The 25,284-nt window shown below is 43.3% G+C and overlaps 1 protein-coding gene across 2 annotated transcripts in view; it reads left to right on the top strand.

Annotated features, from left to right (window-relative positions):
- The window catches only part of Pip5k1b (phosphatidylinositol-4-phosphate 5-kinase type 1 beta), a 256,230-nt gene that overhangs the window by 156,419 nt on the left and 74,527 nt on the right, over positions 1-25,284 (top strand). For both annotated transcript variants that reach the window (XM_021190213.2, XM_029540159.1), the window contains exons 5-7: positions 3,917-4,034; positions 12,680-12,832; positions 15,416-15,715. In XM_021190213.2, the coding sequence (XP_021045872.1) occupies positions 3,917-4,034; positions 12,680-12,832; positions 15,416-15,715 (571 nt within the window). The remainder of the gene's footprint in view (positions 1-3,916; positions 4,035-12,679; positions 12,833-15,415; positions 15,716-25,284) is intronic.

Raw genomic sequence — 25,284 nt, 5'->3', positions numbered from 1 at the left:
AACTCTGTGTGTGTGTGTGTGTGTGTGTGTGTGTGTGTGTGTGTGTGTGTGTGTATGCAATTCATTGCCAGGTATACTGGCACACAACTTGAATCCCAGCCATTGGAAGGCAGAGACAGGTGAATCTCTAGATTGGAGGCCAGCCTCATCTACATAATGCATTCCAGGACAGTCAAAGCTGTGTACAAAAAGAGCCTGTCTTGAAAAAAACAAGCAAGCAACAGTTCATACATCGATGGTATATGTGTGCATTCATACATTGATGGTATATGTGTGCATATGTGGATGTATCAGATGGTCCTCCCCATGCCCAGGTTTCTGAGCTCATCTGAGAATGTGGGTCAGGGCAGATGGCCAGGACAGGCTCTGGTTGTAAGCAACTGAAGCACTCTGAGGTCCCTGATGTCTCTAAACCATAAGTTTATCGCAGTCCTAGAGAACTAATTGTTTGGTGTGGCACACTGTTTAATTTATTTTTAACAGTATTTCCTATGTGTGCATTTTTCCCACGTATATGTCTGTGCACTGCCGGTATGCCTAAGCCCTCATAGGCTGAAGAAGGGGGCCTCAGATGCCTGGAAGCTTGTGTTAGAGATGGTTGTGAGCCATCATGCTGGTGTTAGATATCGGATCTGGGTCCTCTGCAAGAGCAGTGTGTTTAACCACTGAGACATCCATCCAGCCCCTAAAAAGCTGTTTTAATTTATTTCCAGGCTGAAGCAACAGAATTGGTTTCCCTTAGCAACCAAATACATTGTGTTCCTTTTTATTATTTTGAAATCACTCAAAGCTATTTTTGGATATCACATATTTATTCTGCAGATCATGTCATTTTGTTGATGGGCAAAGGCCCAGACATTTAAGATTTAAGGAAAATATAACAGTCCCTGTCCAGTCTCTCTGATAACATGGTCTTCCAAAAATCAAAGTGCATAAGTAAAAGAATTGTGAGTATTCAGCACCGTGATGAGTTTTCATAACTGGTCAGATAGAGAAAAAAGAACATTTTTGTAACACTAATACCATGTGACCATGAACTTGAGGTGGCAATTAAAAGCCAGCTTTAGGTGCCAGCTGTAAACAAAGCATGGTTTTGTTTCTGTGGTGGACAGTGTATAATATTAATATACAATATATAATACTAGCTTACCCTTAATTTTTTGAGACAGGGTCTCACTGTCTAGCTCTGGCTATCCTGGAATTGACTATTATAGACCAGGCTAGCCTCGAACTTACAGTGACCTTCCTGCATTTGCTTCTGGAGTGCTGGGATTAAAGGTGTGCACCACCGTAGTACTTTTAATAACTTTCATATTTGCAAAAAAAAAAAAAAAACAGAAGAAAAACAAAACCCAAAAGCCCACAGGCATATAAAGTAATTAATAACCTAAGATCTTAAGTCATGTAACTCACAGGTAAATGGTAAAAGCAGAATGTGAACCCGGTGTGACTGGTTCCAAAGCTTCAGTCTCCTCTAGCCTACAGTCGCGCAGCTCTGGAGAAGTATTTCTGGCCTCTTTGCCCATAAAAAAAAACCTGTGCTGCCTCTTTCTTCTCGTTTGTAAGAAATAGTGTCACTGATGAAGCTCCAGTCTGGCAGTTATGTTTCAAAAACTGAGAGTAAAGCTTAAACATCCTTCTATCCTTATGATGAATTACCTGGCCGAACTCAGCAGCCTATAATTAGAGACATAGTGACCTTGTCTCAAATAAAGGGGAGAGCAGTGAGCCTTTGCCCTCCACATTCACATGCACACATGCACACACACACACACACACACACACACACACACGTGCACATACACAAGCTGGCATGTGTACATACACTACACACAACACAGAGAAATATATTTTTACAGCGAAGTGTTCACCTCTTTTACCTGAAGGTACACTGCTGTATATGCACATATATTGTGTGTATGTGTATGTGCGTCTGTCTGTCTGTCTCGTTTCCAAGGGAACCTAAGACTATCCATTTGATACCATGCGGTACCTGAGCATAGTAATCAAGACACTGTTCCTTAGGAAATGTCTTATAATTAGTGGAAGCCAAGGTGACCAACACAAGAAGCTCAGAATGCACCTAAAGCCAAAGAATGGATGAAAACAATGAGAGTAACCTGGGCGTTTCATCTTAGCTCTGACTGTTAAAGGAAATCTGCCCTAGTAGGCTGCATAGCTTTGATGGTGTGAGCTAGAAAGCAATAAGCAGGAGCCTGAGCAGTAAGGAATAGGCCAGACCCTGAGCCCACCAAAAGCCTCCCTCTAAGCAAGCATTGCAATTGTTCCTACTTGCTCACGACCGAGAGGAAGGAGGTCAGAGTTCACACGGGCTCTCTTTGCTTTTAACTTTCAAATCTACGTGGCTGACATTTGTAAATTACTACATGTCCCATAAATCCTGACATCATCCCAGGAGACCGACCGATGAATGCCTTTCCCATCATCAATTACTAAATGTAGACTGAGGAAATGTTTGACTGTCTTGGCAGGTCATCACACATGATTAGGAATGTTTAGCCATGCTTGCTTAGGGCAAACAACACCCCTTTATGAGATGAGCATGGTCACATGCATCTGTCATCTCAGCACCAAGGAGGCTAAGGCGAGAGGATCATGGGTTCTGGGCAGCTTTGTCTGTATAGTGAGTCTAGGCCAGCTTGAGTTTCAAAGTGATTAACTGTTTCAAAACCCCAAAGGGAGGGGGCTGGGAAGATGGCTTCATGGGTAAAGGTGTTTGCTACACAAGCCTGTCACCGCAAGTTGGATCCCTTAAATGCACATAAAGAAGGAAGAAGAGAACCTGACTCTACACAAATATACATGCTTCATATACATGCTGTGGCACATGTACACATATATACACATGATCTGTGTGCACACAAGTACACACACCATCATAATAATAATTTTTTTTCACTGCAAAGAAAGAAAAAGCCTTGTAGCTCTTTATGAGCAGTCTGCCTTGGGACCACCCTAAGATGAAAATTGACAGATTTTACTCTAATCAGTGGATCTCAACCTGTGGGTCATGACCCCTATTGGGGGGGGGGGTCAAACAGCCTTTTCACAGGGGTTGCCTAAGACCATCTGTGTATCAGATATTTACATTATGATTCATAACAGTAGCAAAATTACAGTTATGAAGTAGCAACAAAAATAATTTTATGGTTAGGGGGTCACCAAAACATGAGGAATTGTATTAAAGGGTTACAGCATCTGGAAGGTTGAGAACCACTGCTCTAGATCATAGGATATTTTAAAAATTATTTCACACGAGGTCTGGAGCAATGGTTCAGTAGCTAAGAACCTGGCTGCTCTGCCAGAGGACATGGTTCAATTCCCAGAATGCACCTGGCAGCTCACAACTCATTATCTCCAGTTCCAGGGGAGCCAACACCCTCATCTGGTCTCTGAGGGCACTTCACACATGTGATACACACACATATATTCCAGCAAAAACATACATACACATATAATAATAAATAAATCTTCTTTAAATTATTTCAAGTGTTCCTGGCTACAGATATTTATCCAATTTCCAAAATACATGGCCAAGAATTACTTTAATTGGTCCACACTAAGCTTGAGGGCTTATTAAAACATTATCATGCGATTTCACTAGAGAAGATTGATAATTTTCCAAGGAAGGAAGAGTGGAGAGAAGACAAATGTCTGCCACACCCTGTGATTAGCAGGGAATGCTTGTGTGGAGTGGTCCCTCACAGTGTCAGTGTGTCCTTACACAAGAGCCATTGGCTATTGTGAAGGAGCTTTAAAATCCCCATGAGCAGAGGGTATTTTTTTTTCCTAGAGATAAAATTGGCCCAAGACTAATAGAAACAGACTTTGAAATCAAAACTGCCTTTGCTAATGTTCTTTGTCTCTGTCCCCTTCGTGGATATTTGAACTGCAGTGAAGGGAGCAACCTGACCCCAGCACACCACTACCCAGACTTCAGGTTTAAGACCTACGCTCCGCTGGCCTTCCGGTACTTCCGGGAACTCTTTGGTATCAAGCCCGATGATTACTTGGTAAGAGCCTATCATTTTTCCTTTCTGCGGAATGCATGTTATCTTGAAGAGCAGCTGTGACAAGTGCCTGTCTCTTAGAAACCTCGGGAACATAGCGGACGTACCAAGTTTTATGTTTACATATTTGGCTTCAAAAATACAATTTGATGCCACAGCTCATAATAGATAGTTATAAAATCTGCTGTGATGGTTAATTTTTAAATAACTGTGATATTACCACTTCAGGTAATTATCCCAATAGATACCTTATAATTAATTTCAAAGACTTGTGAGTTTTACTGATTAGATTCTGTTCAAATGTCCTGTATTTTATTTGTCTTATCTTAGACAAGTAAAATAATTGTCTTATCTGCCTTGGCCCACAATTTTACCTTGACCTGTAATTTCAGATGACATTCAAAAGAAGCTGGATAGTGTTATTCTCCATGTCTCTTTCTACAGCTCCCCCACCTCTTTCTCTCTGTTGTTGTTGTTGTTGTTTTCAAGACAGGGTTTATTTGTACAGTCCTAGCTGTCCTCAAACTCAATCTATAGACCACGTTGGTCTTGAACTCTGAGCTTGATCTGCTTCTGCCTTCAGAATGCTGAGACTAAAGGCATGTGCCACCCACCCAGCCCTGAAGTCTCTTTTTAAACATGTACCCTCTACCTCAGCTGTCCCTTCTCTCTGTCCTTCCTCTGACACAACAGGAGGCACAGACACATCCTCCTGTGTGCCCTGTAACCCTCGGGTTTATCTCATTCCTATTCAGAAGGCCACAACAGTTCTGGTTGGCAGGGGTGGTTTACCTCATTATTTAATCACTTTAGTACCTTGTGGCTTTTTAAACGTTGTTTTTGTAGGAGCCATAGAAAGGATGCCATACTCACTTTTCCCCGTTCTGGATGGTCTCAGTAAGTCTCTGGTGAGATCCTGCTGCGCTGCTTTTCGGGGCTTTTACAAGTCCCAGTGGCTCCTTTTTGCCTCACTGTCTGTCCCTCTGAAATACTGGCACCTGTCCCTGTCACTACTAACTCAAGCACATGGTACAGCAGCATTTGTCACGGTTATAGAATGTTTTGAATGTATCTTACAATATAGATAAGGTATAAAGAATGAAATTCAAAACTGGTTTGTTCCATGGTAACAAAAGCCCATGTCTTTGGTTGTTGGTACTTAAGACAATAATGATTTCTGTTTCAAGTGTGTGTGTGTGTGTGTGTGTGTGTGTGTGTGTGTGTCATTGCACATGGGTAGTGTGAGGCCATGCACAGGTCACATTATATGTGCTGCAGCAGTCAGAGAACAACTTTAAATGGAGATGAAGGGTCTTTCATTGTTTGTCACTAGTCGCGCTGAACTAGTTGGCCTGTGAGCTGCTGGGAGAGTCTGCTGCCTCTGCCTCACATCTCCTTGAAGGAGTGCTGGGATTTCAGAGAGACCCCACTGCATCCAGCTTTTACATGGGTTCCAGGAAGCCAGACTCAGATAAACAGGTTTGTGGCAAGGGCCCAGAAAGTCGTGGTTTCTTTCCAGTGTCATAGATGCACAAGTAGGTCTCTAAAGAACAGTGATGATGATGTAGCGAGCTGCTGAGCATACTGGCCACTGATGGTGATGTAGCGAGCTCCTGAGCATCCTGGCCACTGATGGTGATGTAGTGAGCTCCTGAGCATCCTGGCTACTGATGGTGATGTAGCGAGCTCCTGAGCATCCTGGCCACTGATGGTGATGTAGCGAGCTGCTGAGCATCCTGGCCACTGATGGTGATGTAGCAAGCTGCTGAGCATCCTGGCCACTGATGGTGATGTAGCGAGCTGCTGAGCATCCTGGCCACTGTGGCTCTTTTTACCTCCCTCTCCCTCTAAAAATAGTGCCTGTCCCCATCACTCCCTACACAAGCACATGGGCTTCTGGAGGTGGAGGGAAGATTGTTGGGCTTCATTGAGGTTTGCTATCCCTCAGGAGAATGCAGTGGGGCCTCATAATGCAAAGGGCAAGATCATCCTCCTCCCTTGTGGCACACACTAAAAGCTAACGGCTTTTCCTTCTGGAGATTGTTAAACTTCTGATCAGCCAAAGAGATATCACAACAGTTCACAGTACTGCTAATACAAGTATCTGTCACAGCACTGGGTATGATGTCACAAGATGACTGCATATCTTGGTCCTGCTGTGTCCATTGCTTCACAGCCCAGCAAGCTCGGTCTGGTCATTTCTGATCACACACAGTTGCTTTCTTTAGAAAAGTTCTTTTCTGATAAACTTCTCATACCAGTCACTCGCATTTCCTTAGTGATTCCTTAAGCCCAAAAGACATATTCTTCACAGAGTAGAAGAACTTACAAAGGAGCCTTGCAGACTAAACCAACGAAAAGATCTTCATCTGCCTACCGGGTCTCCAGATGTTCTGAAGATGTTCTCCAGATGTTCTCCAGATGTTCTCCATTACACTCATGGTTCTCACCCACCAAGTCACAGACATCAGGCTTGCTGTCCAGGTAGCCACTCTCCACCCATCCCATGGTGATTGTCCATTGTGAAGAATACAGCCTTAAGAAGTCCGATCCATCTCGTGAGGTACACCTTGGAGCAGCTAAGCTCAAATAAAGCATCGAAGACAAATGAGCATGCCTCAAAATGGTCTCTATAAAGAAACAGAGGATGTGACACAAATACCGAGTCCTGGCATCTGTCAAGTGGGGCCTGTTGAAACCCACACTGTGAGAGGCCATAAGAAGAGAGAGACGAGACCATTAATGAGTGATTACCAGCTGCATAGATAGATTTCAAGTTGCATCCCTGTTAATTTTGTACTGTGATGTCTGGATTTCTGCCAGAATTGCTGTCTATGTTCTCAGTTTCATTAAAATTTGCCATGTGCCTGCTGATTACACGTTTCAGGTCTGAGCATGTATAATTTGGACAGGGAGGGAGTGGGGTGAAGGGCTTCCCAAGTGGGTAGCACTGTGAATTCTTCCTTATTTGTTCCTAAACAAGCGTCTCCTACAGGAGAGGCCCCAGGCATGTTCATCTCGGCAGCCACAAGCTGTTTGCCCGTTCCTTCCCCGCCAGGTATTCACAAACCCAGTGGAACTCATAGGAGTTACTCAAAGGAAATTTTAGGATCATCTACAGCAGTGAGAGCGAAAGCAGCGTGGGTGTTGTGCACCATCAGGGAAGTAGTAGCGGAGTTCATCTGCACCACATGGTATAAGTCTACATTGTTAGTTTGCATTGGCAGTGCCCCATTGGGATATACTTTCTTTCCAGTGAGTATAGCAAGGAGGGCTTGCAGAAGATCGAAATGAGAAGATGCATACATTTAAGCAGCTTTCGAGAGCTCAGGAGCACACATGGAGAGTTGATTCAATTCTTTTTGTTTGTCCTTCAAAATCAACTCAACCTTGAGAAGTTGCCAAGAACATGGTAATGAAGTTCTAGGATTCCAGAGTGGAAACCATATTCCTGTCTTAATATTATAATCTCAGTCACTTACTCACTGATAAGTGTGCTATCCATAATGTTAATTCAAAAATGTTACCAAAACAGGCCAAATACTTTGATAATCTTTTATAAACTATATACTGAACAAGTACTGGACACATAACTGATCAAGCCATCCCCAGAATAGGTCAGTGCTAATAGAGAATTTTGAGACATTATTGGGAGAGATATTTAAGTCTGAATCTAGAATTTTCCAGACATATTTTTCCCTCTTTTGATTTAAATAATATTTTATTGTGTATTTCATACAATATATTGTGAATATATACACTCCCTTCCCCAACTCCTCCCATAAGTACCACCCTCCCCTTCCTATTTACCCAATTTGACCCCCCCCCCCATTGAGTTTAGTTTGTACTGCCCAGCTTCTCTTTGAAGTGGAGTCCACCCTGCAGTGAGGTTGACCGACCAGGGGTCACATCATTAAGGAAAACTGAATGTCCCTCTCCCAGCCCCATCGCATGCCAATAGCTTCTTAGATAGTGGTGGGGCTCCTGCCCCTCTCCCTGGTCTATGCTAGGATTTTGTTTGAGTTGAGCTTGTACAGGTCATGTATGTGCTTCTAGGCAGATTCTTAAATCGTCCCATGATTCCTCTACTTGCCCTTTCTGTTCCTTTGTTTTGTACTCGCATAATTTTTAACTCATGGAAAGATTCTACAGGAAATTGAGTTGCCGTGGATAAAGTTGGAAAGTAGAGAGTCTTAGGTCTGACTTCATTTTTTATGAGAGCCTGGGATCTGCAGAGGGGTCTTACATTCATGATCAAACAATAGACTGAGCCTTTTTCTTGCTTCTGTCCGGATGTCCTCATTGTATTAGAGATAACATCTCACGGGAGGGACTCTAAAGTGCACACAGTACTTGCTGGGTAGAGATAGTTCTTCCTTGCCTGAGAAAGTGTGCACTGAAGACTGGGTGTCATGGCCACCTGCACATCATTGTGTAATAATAATTTAAATGGTAATAAGAAGTTACTCTGCCTGGGGTCTCAAGGGCATTCACTTTAAAAGTCCTTTAGCTAGGTGTGTGTGTGTGTGTGTGTGTGTGTGTGTGTGTGTGTGTGTGTGTGTGTGTGTGTGCAGAGAGAGAGGGAGAAAGAAAGGGGGTCTCACTATGTAGCCTAGTTTGCTATGTACTCCAGACTTGCCTTGAACACACAGAGACCCGCCTGCCTCTGACTCCTAAGTGCTGTGATTAAAGGCCTGCGCCACCACAACCACTAATATTTTTATGATTATTTCAGAGGGTAGGTTTACTGGGTCTCTAACTTAGTCACTCTTTGTCACATAACTTATGACTGGACGAGCCACAGCTTACAAACACCAGATAATTCACTCATGCCCTCTCCACTGTCCCCTACCCCCATCCTTGTGAACACTTTGCACAAGGCATGGCCCTCTGCTTCCTCTTGGCTAAAGAAATTTCTTGCCCGAAATCTAATGGTTATTTTGTTTTCCCAACTTCTCCTTGGCATGCAGGTGGAGACTTAAGTTCTTTTGAGCTTAAGAGTGTCAAAAGGATAGACTAGCTGTGTGAAGCCAGCATGTGGAAGTCTGAGATAGGATGGTTGTGACTTCAAAGGTCAGCCTTGGCTATATAAAAAGACCTTCCTTATATCATAAAAAATAAAAGTCAGCGGGGAGGGGATAAAATATGAAGTTGCAAAAGGATTGGAAATAAATACTTCTTTCTCTTCTTGCATGAGTGTGTTTTTCTTGTCTGTGAGGCTGTCAAAGCAAGATAATATAAAAAAGGTGACATCTACAAGTTGCCTCTAGTCATTTCTAGTCATTTCATTTATCTTTGTCTCTCTGTCTCTCTATGTCTGTGTCTGACTTTGTTTCCCTCCAAACCCTCCCAACCTCCCATCGCCTGCTTCCTTTTCTGATGGGAAACTAGATATTCCCAGAAAGCTTTGAGGAGTTTTCAACCTTGTTTTTAGCTGCCTGTGTCTTCAACGGTGTGGTTCCTTGTGTTGTGACATGACATTAAACAGAACAGTGTGATTCCAGCAAAGAGAAGCAGACTCACAAACCAATGGAATAGGAGAATGAATAACCAGTGAAATAAGAGACCAGAAAGAAAGCCCTCGCATCTCCTGCCAATAGATTTTCAACAACAATGTCAAGAACACACAATATGGAAAATGCTGTCTCTTCTATTAATTGTGTTGGGAAAAGTGGTTATCTAGGGTCTGAAAAGATAGCTCAGTGGTTAAGAACTCTGGCTGCTCTTTCAGAGGGCCTGAAAGCAGGGCTCAGCACCCACTTGGTTCCTCACAGCCTCCTATAACACCAGTCACAGCAGATCCGTCATCCTCTCTAGCCTCCACAGGGACCGCATGTATGTGTTGCACAGCCATACATTGAGGCAGAATGCTCATACATATCAAATGAAAGTAAAATGAAATCTGAAAAAGAATCTGGTTACCCTTATGCAGGAAGCCAGACCCTTATCTCAGGCTGGGAATGTAGCTAGTGTTAAGTTCTATTCAGTTTCCATCCCCGCTCACTGCAGAAATACAAAGTCAAGAGTTACCGTCACCATTGAGAAGGTGAGACAAGACCTTCAGGGAGGATCTGATGAGCAAGAGAGCTGGAAAGTAGCATGGAGCCATTCGTGGTCATGAACACGCTGTCAGAAGCCATGAGAAGATGGAAGAAAGGTCAAGGTCAGATTGGAAAGACCTCTGGTGTCCAGAGGAGAGGACACTGAAGGGGATAAGAATTTCAGTTGAACCAGGAGTGTGTCACAGAGGCCAGACAGAAGTTGATAAAAGCATTGACCTAGGGAGATGGGTAGGGGAGATGGTGTGAAGGAGGCCGGCAGAATCAAACATTAGGATCCAAATGAGGAAGTAGATAGTGTCAAGACTAGTCACCGAGATTCTGGCTTAGAGAATAAGACAAGTAGTGTTTTAGCCTTGAAGATAAGGAAATGAAGAAAAGGCAGTAGATGGAGGTCAGAAGATTTAGAGACAAGATTTAATGCTATGTGTGGAGGGGGTGTACTCCTGCCTGGCCGAAAGGGAGAAATGGAGACTGGATTACAGCCTTTTTTTCTCACCACACTTGTATTCTGGCTGTGGTGAGAATTCATGGCTGAATCTGCCATGGTTAAAAATATCTATATATATTCTCATTACAAAAAAAACAGATAATTTGTTTGTTGCTTGTTTGTTTGTTTGTTTGTTTGTTTTGAGACATGGTCTTTCAATTTAGTAGAACTCACTATGTAGACCAAGCTTGCCTTGTAGTCACAGAGGTCCACCTCTCCCTTCTGGGATTAAAGGCATGTGCCATCGTGCCCAGCAAAGCCATATAATTTAATCATAGCCTTGGAATAAATTTGATTGCATGCTTGTCAACCTATAAAGTATTGAGTTATAACCAAGTAGAGATGTCAGTTACAATATTAGACACATTTGGAGCCCTGGAGCTCTGAGCTGCAGATGTCATATTATTCTCTGTTGAAGCAATGACAGTGGGCAGTGTCTCCTGGGAGAGCAGAGAGAGAAGACAGAGGTGTTGCGTTGAAGTGGTGCATGTGCATGGACACTCGACCTTCACAGGCTTGCTGTAAACATAGCACCTTCTGCTGCATCCCTGTTTAACGATCTCACAAGACCAACGTGGTGACCCCTGATTCTGTCATGTGGCACTGGGCATGCAGGAAGGATGCATCTTTCCCATCATGGAATTATAAAAATAAGTAAAAATATCCTGGAGGGATATCGAGTTCACTTGGAGCCTCCTTGTAAAGCTCATAGAAAGCTTTCAGAAAGGCCAAGGAGGCTAAAGATATGGCTCAAAGGTTAAGAACACTTGTTCCTGTAGAAGACCAGGTTCAGTTCCCAGTGTCCCCTCATCAGGTAACCATCCAGGTCCCAGGGATCTAATGCCCTCTTCTGACTTATGTGGCCATTTTGTGCACACTGTACACAGATGTATGTACAAGCAAGAAAACCCATACACATAAAATTAAAGTAAATATATCTTTTGGATTTTTTTCATTCAAAGAGGCCAAATGAGTATTACTTTGTCATCCTCCATGGAAACATCATGCATACCAAGAGTACTTTACCCAAACTGAGATGATGGCTCGGTCAGTAGGTGATTGCCTCAAGAGCATGGGGATCCGAGTTCAACTCCCAAAGCCTCCTTTAAAATGACAAGAATAGAAACATACTCTTGTAATCCCAGCACTGAGGGAGGAGAGACAGGAAATCACTGGGTATTTCTGGCCAGCTTATCTAACCTGATTATTTAATTCATTAATTAATAAGCTTCAGGCCAATGCAAGACTCTCTCAAAAGAACTAGGCTGGGTTCTTGAGGGTGGTACCCAAGCTTGTCCTTTGACTGACATGCACATGCACACATTACATGCACACGTTTAAAACATTAAAACTTTAACGATGCATGGTGGCATAAGCTTATAATCACAGCATAAGAAAGTGGAAGCAAAAAAAAAGAAAAAAAGAAAAAAAAAAAGAAAGCGGAAGCAGGAGAATGACCAATTTGAGATCATCTTGGCGTACATTGAGAGACTCTATCTTAAAAAAGAGTATACTTTTAATTTTGTGTGTGTTTGATACATCCATGTGTTCATGTTCTTGTGTGCACACATGTATGTGCAGCCGTGTGTGTGTGTGTGTGTGTGTGTGTGTGTGTGTGTGTGTGTAAGCAAGAGTCAATGTCAGATGTTTTCCTGTACCGTTCATTCGCCATCTTATTTTGAGACGTGACCTCTCACTAAACCGGAGTTTGCTGACTCAGCAAGGCTAGTTGGCTTTGGAGCTTCAGAGATCCATCTTCCTGTCTCAGCCACCCCAGCACCAGAATTACAGGTGTAAGCCACCTCACCCAGTTTTACACTTGACTGCTGGGGATCCAAATGCAGGTCTCCATGCTTGCAAACACATTATCCAGTCACTTTCTCCCTGGCCCCAAAAGTTTACTTTAAATGTTTGCTTAGTAAAGTGGGCACTGTGGCTCATTGGAGAACATTTACTAAGCCTGACAAGGTCTTGGGTTCAGTTCAGCACTGTGAATACATAAATAACTGTATACATGCATGCATGCACGAATGCTTATGTGCATGCATGCATAAAATGCCTTTTGTGGGGTGTTGTTTTGTTTTTTTTTGTTTTTTCAGTACTCCATCTGCAGTGAACCTCTGATAGAACTGTCCAATCCTGGAGCCAGTGGGTCCTTGTTTTTCTTGACCAGCGATGATGAATTTATCATCAAAACCGTTCAGCATAAGGAAGCCGAGTTCCTGCAGAAGCTGCTGCCGGGCTATTACATGGTAAGGGGCTGTACACAGCTGTAGTTTCTGTCTTAGGTTGATGGTTTTCCTTTGAGGAGCATTGTTCCTGTGTGTTTTCCTTTCTTGTATTTAGACTATGTTGTAGCCTTCATTCAATAGATTGCAAGAAGCAATAACCAGAGGCCAGTAAGAGAAACTCAGTGGGAGAAAGCATTATCCACACAGACCTGATAAACTGAGCTCAGGCCACAGAACTCTCATGGTAGGTAGAAGGAGGCAAACAACCTCACAAAATCGTCCTCTGATCATGGCATGTGAAGACCCACAAATCATATACACACACACACACTAGTAATAATAGTCATTTTTTACTTCCTAGAAGTAATAACCAAACATGGTGGTGCACACCTGGTATCCCAGCGTGTGGGAAGCTAAGATGGGGAGACTGCAATTTCAAGGCCAGCCTGGAATACACCGAGAGACCCTGCATCAGAAGAGAAAATGACATAAATGGAGGAGTGGGTAGTGAAGCATAGTAGTTGTTGAATCACAGTCCTAGGTTTAAGCGTAGCTCAGTCATCACCTTGCTGCGGCCTGGTCAGCAAGGCGGCTGCTGAACTTTTGTTCCCTCAGCCCTTAAGAGCTGGGAAACAGGGTCTGTGTGGTGTAGGTGTAGTGATAGAGACGGGAGGGTAATGGTCTTTGTACCCAGCAGTGGTCATGCTATCCATGGTGACATTCATCAGCTGTCTCCTTGGGTTAAGCAAGGCTTTGGGTAAAGTTGTTCCTGTTAACTCCTTAATCCCTACAGGCAATCTTAGGCACTGTAGTTGTGGCCAGGGCACGGGTAAGGCAACTGAGGCAAAGATTACAACTGAAAAAGAAGATGAGTGACTCAGGGAGAGAAGGCTGCTGAGGCCAGTCTGCCAGAGGCTACATTCCAGCTCCTCCACCACACACCAGCATCTCTGATATCCATACTGGCTTTCATACATACTACATGCCAGAACCGAAAGCCAAATAAGCCCTTTCCTCCCCAAGTTTCTCTGGTCATGATGTTTCATCACAGCAGTAATAACCCTAACTAAGACAGTCTGTCTTTATTTGTATAATAAAATGGCCATATACTAGGAGAAAATATTTATTCCATATAGAATTTAAAAACTGTAGAAACCCAGGATGGATCAAGAACTGTAGACTCGTTGCAACACAGAAGAATGAGCCAGTGAGCCTAGCACGGAATTAGCAGTGAGGTAGCTAAAAATGCATCAAGAACAGTAACTCTCTGCAATAACCAGTGGTACTCAGCTTTTTAAAAACTGTAATATCTATAAAGATATTGACATCTTGTAGCATTTGTTCCCGGTGAGAGTAATAGGAATGCACTGTCTTGCAGGCATGCTTGCAGATGGGTCCCACCATTTAGGAAGACAGACTGGGCAGCAGAATTCAGTTCTAAATGATTCACCACCTATCCCCAGGAATTAATTTTCTCTTTAGCTACCTTGAAGAATAGTCACTAGCAGTACCCATCAGTTCTTGCCTGTGTTTCGTTGAAGCTAATTTGGAGATTTATGGGCGTGCTTAATTCAACTTTTGCTGCCGTGAGTTTAGAATGGTTATGTTGCTATTCCAAGAACAGATTTAGAAGGAAAATTGGAGACAACAGAGCCACACGAGCCTCCATCCATTCTAGCTGTGTATCAACAGCAGAGTGGGTAAAGAAAAGGTGGTGCATATATACATGGAACTTCTTTTCAGATATAAAAAGGAATGAAATTGTGTCCTTTATAAGAGAAGGATCATTGCAACTGGAGGTAATCATATTAAACAAATTGAGTCAGTCTCAAAAACTATCACATCTCTCATGTGTGACACTTAGATGCATAAAAGTAATATTTGTAGGAACAGTGAGATGACTCATTAGGCACAGACACCTTCTACCAAGCCCGATGACTTTGGGTCAGTCCCTGGAACCCAGGCAGTAGAGAGAGAGAAAACCAGCTTCCAGGGACATTTGCCCTCTACTCTGCACTTCCATGCCATGGCATGTGTATACCTGCATGCTCACACAAAAGTAAGTGAAAATGTGATATTAAAAAAAAAAAAAAAAAAAAAAAAAAACAACCATTTGGTTATCCAGTACCAAACAGGCATCCCCGAAAACATGCACACACATGCAGCATAACATAGATGGATCAAGTTGTATTTACATATTATATGTGTGTGTGTGTTACCTATATGTACACACATATATAGGTAACAACAATTAAAGAAAAAAGGCTCTAAGTTTGAAAGAGTAAGAGAGGGCACATGGGGGGTTAGAGCAAGGAAGGGGGGAGGGGAATAATGTGATAATGTAATCTTAAGAAAAAATCAACTATATAAGTATGTGTGACATGAAAGGATGGAATGTTTGGGGGAACAAAGGGGACTAATAATGAGACTTGAGGGAGGAGAGGGCAGGAAGTGTACAGAATGTAAATTAGAAATTGATTTTTCTTTTAACAGTGGACTTCCTTTGTCCAGTCATATTAGCTTCGAAACTCATTTTTTTGTGCAAAATTACTTTGTAAAAATGGAGCAGAGCAAATTTTTTTCCTTTTTTTTTTTCCATTCTAGAATTTAAACCAGAATCCAAGGACTCTTCTGCCAAAATTCTATGGGCTCTACTGCATGCAGTCAGGAGGCATCAACATCCGCATTGTGGTGATGAACAATGTACTGCCCCGTGCCATGAGGATGCACTTGACCTATGACCTGAAAGGCTCCACATACAAGCGAAGAGCATCCCGAAAAGAGAGGGAGAAACCCAACCCCACGTTTAAGGACCTGGACTTCCTGCAGGACATGCACGAGGGGCTGTATTTCGATACAGAGACATACAGTGCCCTTATGAAGACACTACAGAGAGACTGCCGGGTAAGGACACGTCTCTGAATTCCTTTGAAATAATCTCAATTACGGGAGCTCTAGCTGCTGCCTGCCAATAGCGTAGACATGAGGAAGTTCCACAGTAGATGTGTGCTGTCCGGTCTTTCCCGGCCCAGCGCTGACCCAGGCTCCCTCATCTCTGAGGAATTGGTGGATGATAAGGGAATGACCTGGACTCTGTTAACACATCTTCGCTGGTTTTCATAATAGCCTCTGTCGGCTCCCTTTGATAAAATAACACGAGAACTTTTACATTCCTTCCTCCCTCCGAGGAAGGTGGTTGAGAAGGAAATGAAATTTAGATTTAATGCAGAAGCCAGCAAGGAAAGTCGTATTCAAATCGTGGATGAAATGGGATTTCGACTGAGGAGACTTGAGTTCAGGGGAAATGTACTTGGTGGGATTAATACAGGGCTGACTGGAGACCCACGGTGACCTGCAAATGCTGCGTATCTGCTCCAACTGTTCTGTGGTCTGTGAGGCACCGGGAGTGGGGTTACCAGTGAGAGCGCAGGGCTCTGTGAAAGTGTGATTGTCAAGGTAAGGCTTCCCCAGCCGGTGAGGCATGTACCTTATCATATCGGTTTATAAATATAAGTGGCCAAAACCCTTAGCATCTTCTATGGTAAAAGTGGGTAAAAAGTGGGGGAAAGATAAAGATATTATCCTGATAGCTGCTGGAGGCTGATGATGATTTAATACATATACTGTCCAGAAATAGACTTAGACAGATTTATCCAGATGGACTTAGAAAGCCTGTTCAGGCCATTTAGCTGACTTGAGCACTATTGGGCTGAGCAGAGGACCTGGTGGTGCAGGCTGGATCTTTTTGCCAAGGCTTTCTAGAAAACCAATAGTACTAGGCAGGACCACCAAGAAATAAGGCATAGGCTATTCAGGCTGTGCCTTTCTGGGTCTCCCCTGGGCCTGGGGAAAGAACAGGCGTTATTGTGAGGGAGAATGGGCCTACACCCACACATACAGCCTGGCCACACTTGGATATCAGATGAGGAAGACTGACTGAGCACTCTAACGTGTAGAGTCGAGAGTCCCCACTAAGGGACCTGATTCTGCTTCCTCTGGGCTTTTCCTTTCCTCCCGCTGTAGAATTATAGTAGCTCATGGAACTAACTCCTCGGATTCGCTTTCTTCATCAACGCGATTGTTCTATAATGGGCTGTGTGGCAATGCCAGATTGAAAGCACACGGTGTGCCAGGTAGCAATGGGAAGCACACAGTGTGCCAGGTAGCCTAAGACTCGCTAGTCATTGCTTCCTTCTCCCTTTGAACCCCTAGAATTCAGCACAGCCATGCTCCCATTTTAATTGCTGAAGAAATTCCTTAAAGAAAAAGGTGATCCAAGTTTGCGGGGGGTGCATGCTTTTAATACCACACATGGGAAAGTAGAAGCAACCAGACCTGTGAGGCCTAGTCTACATAGAGAATTTTAGGCCAGTTAGCACTACATATTCAGACCCTGTCTTGAAAAAAGAAGAGTTGGAAACTTGTTCAGAGGTAAGAGAGATGGCTCAGTGGTTAAAACCACTGGCTACTCTTCCAGAGGACACAGGTTTGGTTCCCAGCTCCAACACAGTGGCTCACAACCATCTGATCCAGTTCCAGGGATCCAACACCCTCTTCTGGCCTCTGTGGGCAGCAGGCATGCATGCAAGTAAAACCCCCATACATGTAAAAATGTTTTCTAATTTTAAAAAGGAAAAAAAAAAATGTGTGCAGCATTGCTTAGCTGGTCGGTCGCAGAGCTCAACAAAGGAGATATAAGGGTCTTCTTATGATTTATTTATATTTTTTTATTCATGTGTGTTTGGGTGCCTACCATGGGAGATAGGTGGTTCTGGAGTCACAGGCTGTTGTGAGCCCCCTGACATGGATGCTGGGAAGTGAGGTCAGGTCCTCCGGAAGAGCAGCAAGAACTGTTAACTGCTGGGCAGGCTCCCACCTCTAGGAAGTTTTTAATATTATTATCTTTTGACAGGCCATAGGAGGAGCAGTGGGAACCAAGCAAACAAAAAAAAAATATCCTGCAGAGCTATTTAGCTATCTGGAGGAGTCATGTTTTTCTTTAAAGGGAAAAAAAAAAAAAAAAAGAGGAAAAAGAAAACACACACACACATTTTAATGGAAACCTTTTATCTTGTGTTTTTTCTACCCTTGCAGGATGTGGGTGAAAAGTTACTTCCAAGTTCCCCAGAGTATAGTCCAAGCCTCTCTAGTCTTAGATTTGTTTTTTTTCCCTTTGCCCCTTGCCTCTGAGTGTGTGTGTGTGTGTGTGTGTGTGTGTGTGTGTGTGTGTGTGTGTGTTCTCAGTAATATTGAAAAGCTTCTTCTACAGACTGCTAGGATCACATGCCTCTAGGCCAGGAAGAGACAAGGACAAATGCAAATGCCATTGCATAGGATGTGAGTGTGTGTGTGTATGTCTGTGTGTGTGTCTCTGTGTGTGTGTGTGTGTGTGTGCGCGTGTGCGTGCGTGTGTGTCTGTATGTGTTTCCTGGACCCAGTCCTGAGAGAAGATGGTCAAACATGACTTTTCATCAAAAGTGATATCCTGGAGATATGCCTGTTGATTTTCTATTTTTTCATGCGTGTTGTTCTGACAAGCATAGAAGCCAATGTCAAGGAATCAAATTTCATTTGAATTTGTGTAAGACTACCTTGTGGAACTCGCTCTCCTCTACGCAAATGCTTTCATCCCTAGGTATGGGAACATGTAAAAGCTGAGCCTGGCTCCAATCCCTGCCCTGCCAAGTCCTCTGTGATCCTAGTCAGTCGCTGGCTCTGGGGGGGGGGGGGGGGGGGGGGGGGGGGGGGGTGGAGCTGTGGGCAGTGCGGGGCTCTGTGGCTGTGATTCCTAGTATTTCCTGAGGATTGCTTTGTAAATCTGATGCAGGCTGACTTAGTTAGGGTCTCTCCTGATGTGATAAACACTATTGCCCAAAGCAGCCTTAGCAACGGGTCCAGGTCCAATTTGGCTTACCTCTCCCAGGTCACAGTGTTATAGACTATTAAGAGGAGCAAAGAAGGCAAGAACTGAAATAGAGGTTGTGGAGAAGCACTGCTTACTGGCTTGTTCTCCATCGCTTGTTCAGCCTGCTTTCTTATACCACCCAAACCCAGCTGCCCAGGGCTGGCACCCACCCAGAGTGAGCCAGGCCCTCCAGCATCAAGAATATGCTTGCTTACAGGCAAATCTTATGAAAGCATTTTCTCAATTAAAACTCCCTCTTCCCTGATATCTAGGTTTGTATCATATGATAATTTGGCATTATGTTTAATGTTTACCCTTTAGCTTTACTTAATAGTACCTTTTTATTTAATTTAGACAGGAGTGTGTTGTGGGTTTTTGTTTGTTTGGTTGGTTGGTTGGTTGGTTGGTTGGCTGGTTGTTTTTAACTTATTTTTATATTTTGGTCCAGGTTCTTTGTGCCTTTCTTTTTCTGTATCTTCTCTGCTTCTCAGAACTGAACTTTAATATGGCTGATGTGTATTGGGATCTTGGGGGAAGGCGGCTGCAGGGTCACTCTGAGGCCACTGTTGGTACCTAACAACTAGGGATCTCTTCTATTAAAACCCTGCTGTCTACATGAGACTCCAGAAAGAAGCCCATCACAGAACATTACTATGGCATCACTTCAGCAGGAGAGAGGTGAACTGAGCTCACACTGGGACATGTCCTTACTGCTGAGCATGGGGTAAATGGTCTCCATGTTTGATCCATTGCCAAGCAGTCCGAGAGGTGGGTTGATGATAGCATATTGTGAGGATGGGAGTAGGTGATGTCACAGTTTGATACTGAAGGATGCGAGGAATTTTTGGGTAGGCAAAACAGTAGAAGCAGTATTACTAAGAAAAGCCTATATATTGGATATGAAATAGCATGACATATTTCAGTGATTATAGTTGTTTGTCATCATAGCAGCTAATAATTAGGAAAGGCATGTGAGGTAAGAGAGAAATGCATCCAGATATTTGTCAAAACACTTTTTCCAGTGTTATGAGAACCCTATTGAGGACTTAAAAATAACAAACCCACCAGACCTCTAGAACCCTTACACTCTGTTGATGGAGGCATAAATGAGGCTCTAAGACACTATGTAGATCAGCTTGGAGGGTCCTCAAAAACTAAAATATGAACTGCCATATAATCCAGCTATGCTACTCATGACTATATTACCCAAAGAACCCTACATCAGCATACCAGAGACCCCTGCACATCCAAGTCTACCACAGCACAGCTCAGAGTAGCCAAGGTTTGCAATTGGCCTAGGTGTCCATGGACAGACGAATGGATAAAGAAAATGTGATCTGTATACACAATGTTGTTTCCTATTCAGCCATAAAGAATTACATTAGGTCATCTGCAGGAAGATGAATGAAACTGCAGATCTTCTTGTTAAGTAAAATAAGTCTGATTCCAACAACATTGCACATGCACATTCCTCTCATGTGTGCAATCTAGAATATATATATATATATATGCATGTATGACATGGAGGTAGAGGGGGACTTATTTGGGGTTCAGACAGAAATGGGTCAGCAAAAAGAAGAGGGAGAGGAAAGAGAGGATGATGAAGGTGATGAGCATGGTCGTATTTGATACAATTAGATGAAAAATGTTGTTATTAAATCTATCACTGTGGATGGTAAACTAAAACTGAACAAATACAAAATAAAGAACCCACAGCAGTTTGCCCCCACCCCCAGCTTCTCTGTGGTCTTCTTCACAGGCACAGGAAGTCTGCTAAGCGCTTGATGTATTCCCCAGCTTTCCATCCACCCTCCATCTTTCATACACATTCTGCTGTAAGGTCTCAGCCCAGGGAATTCCATTTAGCCCAAGTGTTATTGGGAGATTCCTATGTAACTTGTTGAGCCTACTGGGGCTGTGTTGTCCCCTGTTTCCTGTGAATTGCTTCCCTGCTTCCAACCCGAAGTGTCTCTGTCTGGACTGTCTTTTGGAGTGTGCTACATGACCTCAGCATACAAGCAAGCACTCTCTGGTTAAAAGCCCCATCTCTCTTTCTGGATTACCCAGTGATCCGTGAACCCCTGTGTGTCAGCCTTCCCTTTGTGATGGTCAATCCCTCACCAACTTCATCCCATGGTGCGTACACCACTTGAAACTCTTCTCAAAAACTAATCTTGTATACTTCAAACCTGCTGAGTCTGGTTCCCGCCCAGGATCCTAAGAGCCTTTTCCAAATGTAATCATCTAGGTTCTGGACCTGTCCCCCATGTCACTAGCTGCGAACGAGGAAAGTTGGATATGTAAATAACTGGTCCCCTTTCTCGAAGCACTCCCTATCCTTCAGACTCTGTCACTATGATAACTAGCCACTTCTATAAGTGAAGCTATCTCAAGGAAAGATCAATGAAGACTGCCAGTACATCGAGGGGCACCTGCTGTCACAGAGAGTAGGAATCCAAACTCTCTGCGGGCTTCCTGCGTACTAGGAAAACCAAGTTGAGCATCCCTGTGAAAACTGCTTTTCCATGCATTGTGCTATCATCCCCAAGTCTGTACTCTGCTTGGCTTTTCCAGTCCAGACAGCATGACCATCAGGTAGCTAGTTAGCCAAAGCGGTGCCCTGATTCTTAATGTCTTTTCTTCCGTCCTCTCCCACGCTCTGCACACAGCAGTAAACCACCATGTCTCATCCAGTCTGCCTCCTGATTACCACATGAATCCACCTTATTGGATCTGCCTTAGTAGAGACTGGGTATTTGTCTGGAATTTCAATAGCCTTTCCACTCATTTCCAGTGTGCCATTAACTTCCAACCCGTGGCCCCTAGCGTACACCTGATTCTCTTGGCTTACTCTGCCAGACCACATTTTCCTGTCTTCTTCTCTCCCCTCCCTTACTCATCTCAGGACTACTGGGACACCCCTTCCTCTGAGATCACCGTGCAGCGCTTCCTGCTCCTCCCACCCTCACCTCCTTCGTGAGATATTTAATACCTTGTTATTTTCTCATGGAGAGATTCTTAAGCCTGAGGATCAAGCCTCGGCCTTTGTCTCTACATGCTTGCGCTCAGTGGGTAATTAGCAAATAGCACTCTTGGAAACTGTGTTTGAACAAAAGAATAATAAGTAGAATATCTGAGGATAAAGAGAGGCAGGCATGGGTGCTGCTCCAAGAAATCTGTCTTTTATGCACTTCTGTATTTCCAGTGACTCTTGCAGTCCTTCTGGAGGGAACATCCCGTTTTTTCTGAAATGCATGCCAGAAAGGGCATTGAGGATTTAATAAGGCAGATGACTTCCACTTTGAGTCACTTGGGATTAGAACTGCACTGGCTATCCTCACACTGAGTCATTAGTTTAGCAGAAGTGTATTTATATTTCAATGACTTTTTCCCATGGAAGTCTTGTTGTAGTGATCGGTCAGACCTTGATTTGATGGCGACCCTTGCCTCCCTTAGGTATGCATCCCCTGGGGTTTTAAAATAAGAGGTTTATAAGCCTCTTAATTGTAACAGAGAAGCCCTCCAGTAAACAATCTTTTTTTTTTCCTTTCCTCGGGCAGATGACTATCTGCTTCAAAATTAAAATGGAAGTGAAGTAGACTGGTGTGGTCCATAAACAGATTCGTATCAGAATTTTACATCCAAATGACAGATTGCCCCTCTGGGTTCTATTTGGCACAGTGAAGAGTTAAGCTAGTTTATTTAAAGGATGCGTGGGGGGGGGGGGGAGGTGAAATTGATGTTACTTAGGAGACTGTGGAGCTGTTTACATCCGTGGGTGAAAAGGCTTGCTTATAATGCAAGACTTACATGTGCCTGCTGCTGGGCATTTGATGTTAGGGTCAAAAGGGAAGAAGATGCGATGAGCTGGCTGGGAAATCTGCAGGGTTGCAAGGGAGACTCAGTCTCCTCTTTTTGCATCTGTCAGTGGAAGTACTGTAGGAAGTGTAGGGGTGAGGGGTGGGGGAGAGGGGGGAAGGGAGAGGGTGGCACCTTGGGTGAAGCTCGTGCTCTGCAAGTGTGAAGACCTGAGTTTGAATCCCCACAAGCCAGGCTGTAAGTGCCTCAGAAGCCAATGTTCCTACCTCAGCCCTCTCTGCAGCCACCTCACCTCACCCCAGCGGCGCCCTGCTGCTGCTGCCGCCCTGCCCTCAGAGCATAGCACGAAATGACCTCGGCAAGATTTGTCATCGAACCTTTACGTATGATTTTTGGAAGAACAGTTCTAAATTGTTTTGCACTTGTTTTTAATTTACCGTGATTATTCCCTGCCCCCCTCTGGTGTAATTTATCTATGAACAATCTAGAGTCCCGTGTCATTTAATAAATTTGACAAATTATTGCATCTTGCAGTATTTTGGGAGCTCGCTAGGGAAAAGTGAAATGATGACAAAGACGATTACTGGGAACTCATGTTTATAACCTAAATATTTCTTACTCCTTCGAGTGGGAGTCATATCAGAGACAGTCTGGATAATTAATGGCCTAAATGAGTCATTTACATTTATTATCATTCTTTGTTAAGCAGCAAAGTTATTAATTTTTCAGTAGTGTGGAATCGATTTTCTCTTTTCCCACAAATCACTGTTATCATAAATATTAATAGGCCCTGAGACTTTAATGAAACCGGCTTCTACTGGAACATTTTGATGAGCGAAATGAGCCGCTCCAGTGTGTGGCAGGCTCCTGATTTACAGACTGGATGCCTGTGAGCTTGCGTCTGAGTGGGCTGCAATATGACTTACTTTGTGTTAATTTGGCGTTGTGGTTGGTGTTTCTACTCCAGCGGTGCTCCCTGTCTTTTTGCATTTAATTTAGATAGTTTGGAGGTGGGTGGCTTTTGTCTGTATTTTTTTGTTGATGTTTTCATTTGTTTGGGGTTTAGAGCATCCGTTCTTTCTATGTACTACAGGATAGTGTCACATTGATGATCCTCCTGCCTCAGCCTCTAATGCAGATATTAGAGTCTTTCATCATTATACCTGTTTTTTTTTTCTTTTCAAAGATAACCTGAAAAAAAGAACGAACAAATGAATTCTTTTTTTTCCAGATAGATTTTTGCAAGCACTATAATTCTATACATAATTTCCTCCACTATTTTAAATTACATTAGAGTTTTGCTATCTACAGTATTAGTCGCTCTCGTACGGTTAAAAAAAAAAAAAAAACAAGAATAAATCTAACTCAGAGTAGTTGGGCAAATAAACAAATAAAACTAACTCTAAGTAAAAGATGGTCTAAGCTAGGAAGAATCCCCTGAGTCTGTGGGAAACAGCATCATCCTGTCTTCCACCCTCCGCTCTGAGTTAGGGTAAGCTGGACCCTCCGCTCTGAGTTAGGGTAAGCTGGACCCTCCGCTCTGAGTTAGGGTAAGCTGGACCCTCCACTCTGAGTTAGGGTAAGCTGGACCCTCCACTCTGAGTTAGGGTAAGCTGGAGACACCTGGCCAACCCAGGCCCTACTGAGGGCAACCACAAAAGAAAAAAAAAAAAAAAAAAGAGTGTATTTGTAAGGACTCTAAATGTTTCCACCTATAAAGTCCTTTTTTTTTTTTTTTTCCTTTTTTACAGAGTCACTTGCAACAGTTGGAGACAGTCATATGCAGATCATAAACACCTCCTGTTCCCTCAATGATAGTGTCTTAAATGACTTCAGTACACTATCACAGCCAGGAGATAGACCTGAATATGATCTACTGCTAAGTTTCAAACTTCTCATTCTCTCCAGTTACCTATGTGCATGTGTGTTCTGGGCGTGGGTTCCGTGCAGTTCTGTACATAAGCAGGTTCACAAGGATTCATGTCGCCACTCCCACCAGGATGAAGGACAGAAAAGTTCCTTCTCTGTGGTCCCTCCCACCACCCTCTCCTCGCCTCAGCCTCCTCCCTCCTTCACATCCATTCCCTATCTCACACCACTGTTGATGCTTTTTTCACATCCATAACTTGGCATTTCAAGAATATTTTGTACAGAGATGAGCAATGCTGATACATTGGTAGTCCCAGTGCTGGAGGGGTGGGGAGGAAGAGGCAGAAGGAATTAGGAGTTCAAAGTCAGCCTGGGCTATAGAAAACAAAAACTACAAATAAATAAATAAATAAATAAATAAATAAATAAATAAATAAATGCTCTAACAGGATGACGCTCCTTAGGGCGGTTTTCACTTATTATAATGCCCTTGAGATCATGCATGTCAGATTCTGAATCAGTAGTTTGCTCTTTTTTACTGCTGAGTGGTATTTTGTGATATGATATACTAGTTTAATACTAACCTGCTAAAGAATATGAGGTGGGGAGGGGTTAGTTTTTGAATGGTTCAAGTAAGTTAAAATGTGAAAATTTTTGTCCCGATTTTTACCTGGTGCAATTTTGCATTCCTCTGGGACAAATGATCGAGTGCTATTGCCAAATTCTATGAATACTTGTTTACATTTATAAAAAGCCAGTGCACCTTTTCCAGCCTTGCTTCCGATAAACTGGCTAAAGGATCTGTGTCCTCGTCTCCATCAGTGTACGCTGATGGCACTGCCTTGCTTGCTTTTGGTCTCCTGTTGAAACATCTCCTGAG

The sequence above is a fragment of the Mus pahari genome, chromosome 1 (assembly GCF_900095145.1).
Source record: "Mus pahari chromosome 1, PAHARI_EIJ_v1.1, whole genome shotgun sequence".
NCBI classification, from domain to species: Eukaryota; Metazoa; Chordata; class Mammalia; order Rodentia; family Muridae; genus Mus; species Mus pahari.
Note: the sequence above shows the minus strand (reverse complement) of the source record. Positions and strands in the feature narration are given on the sequence as shown.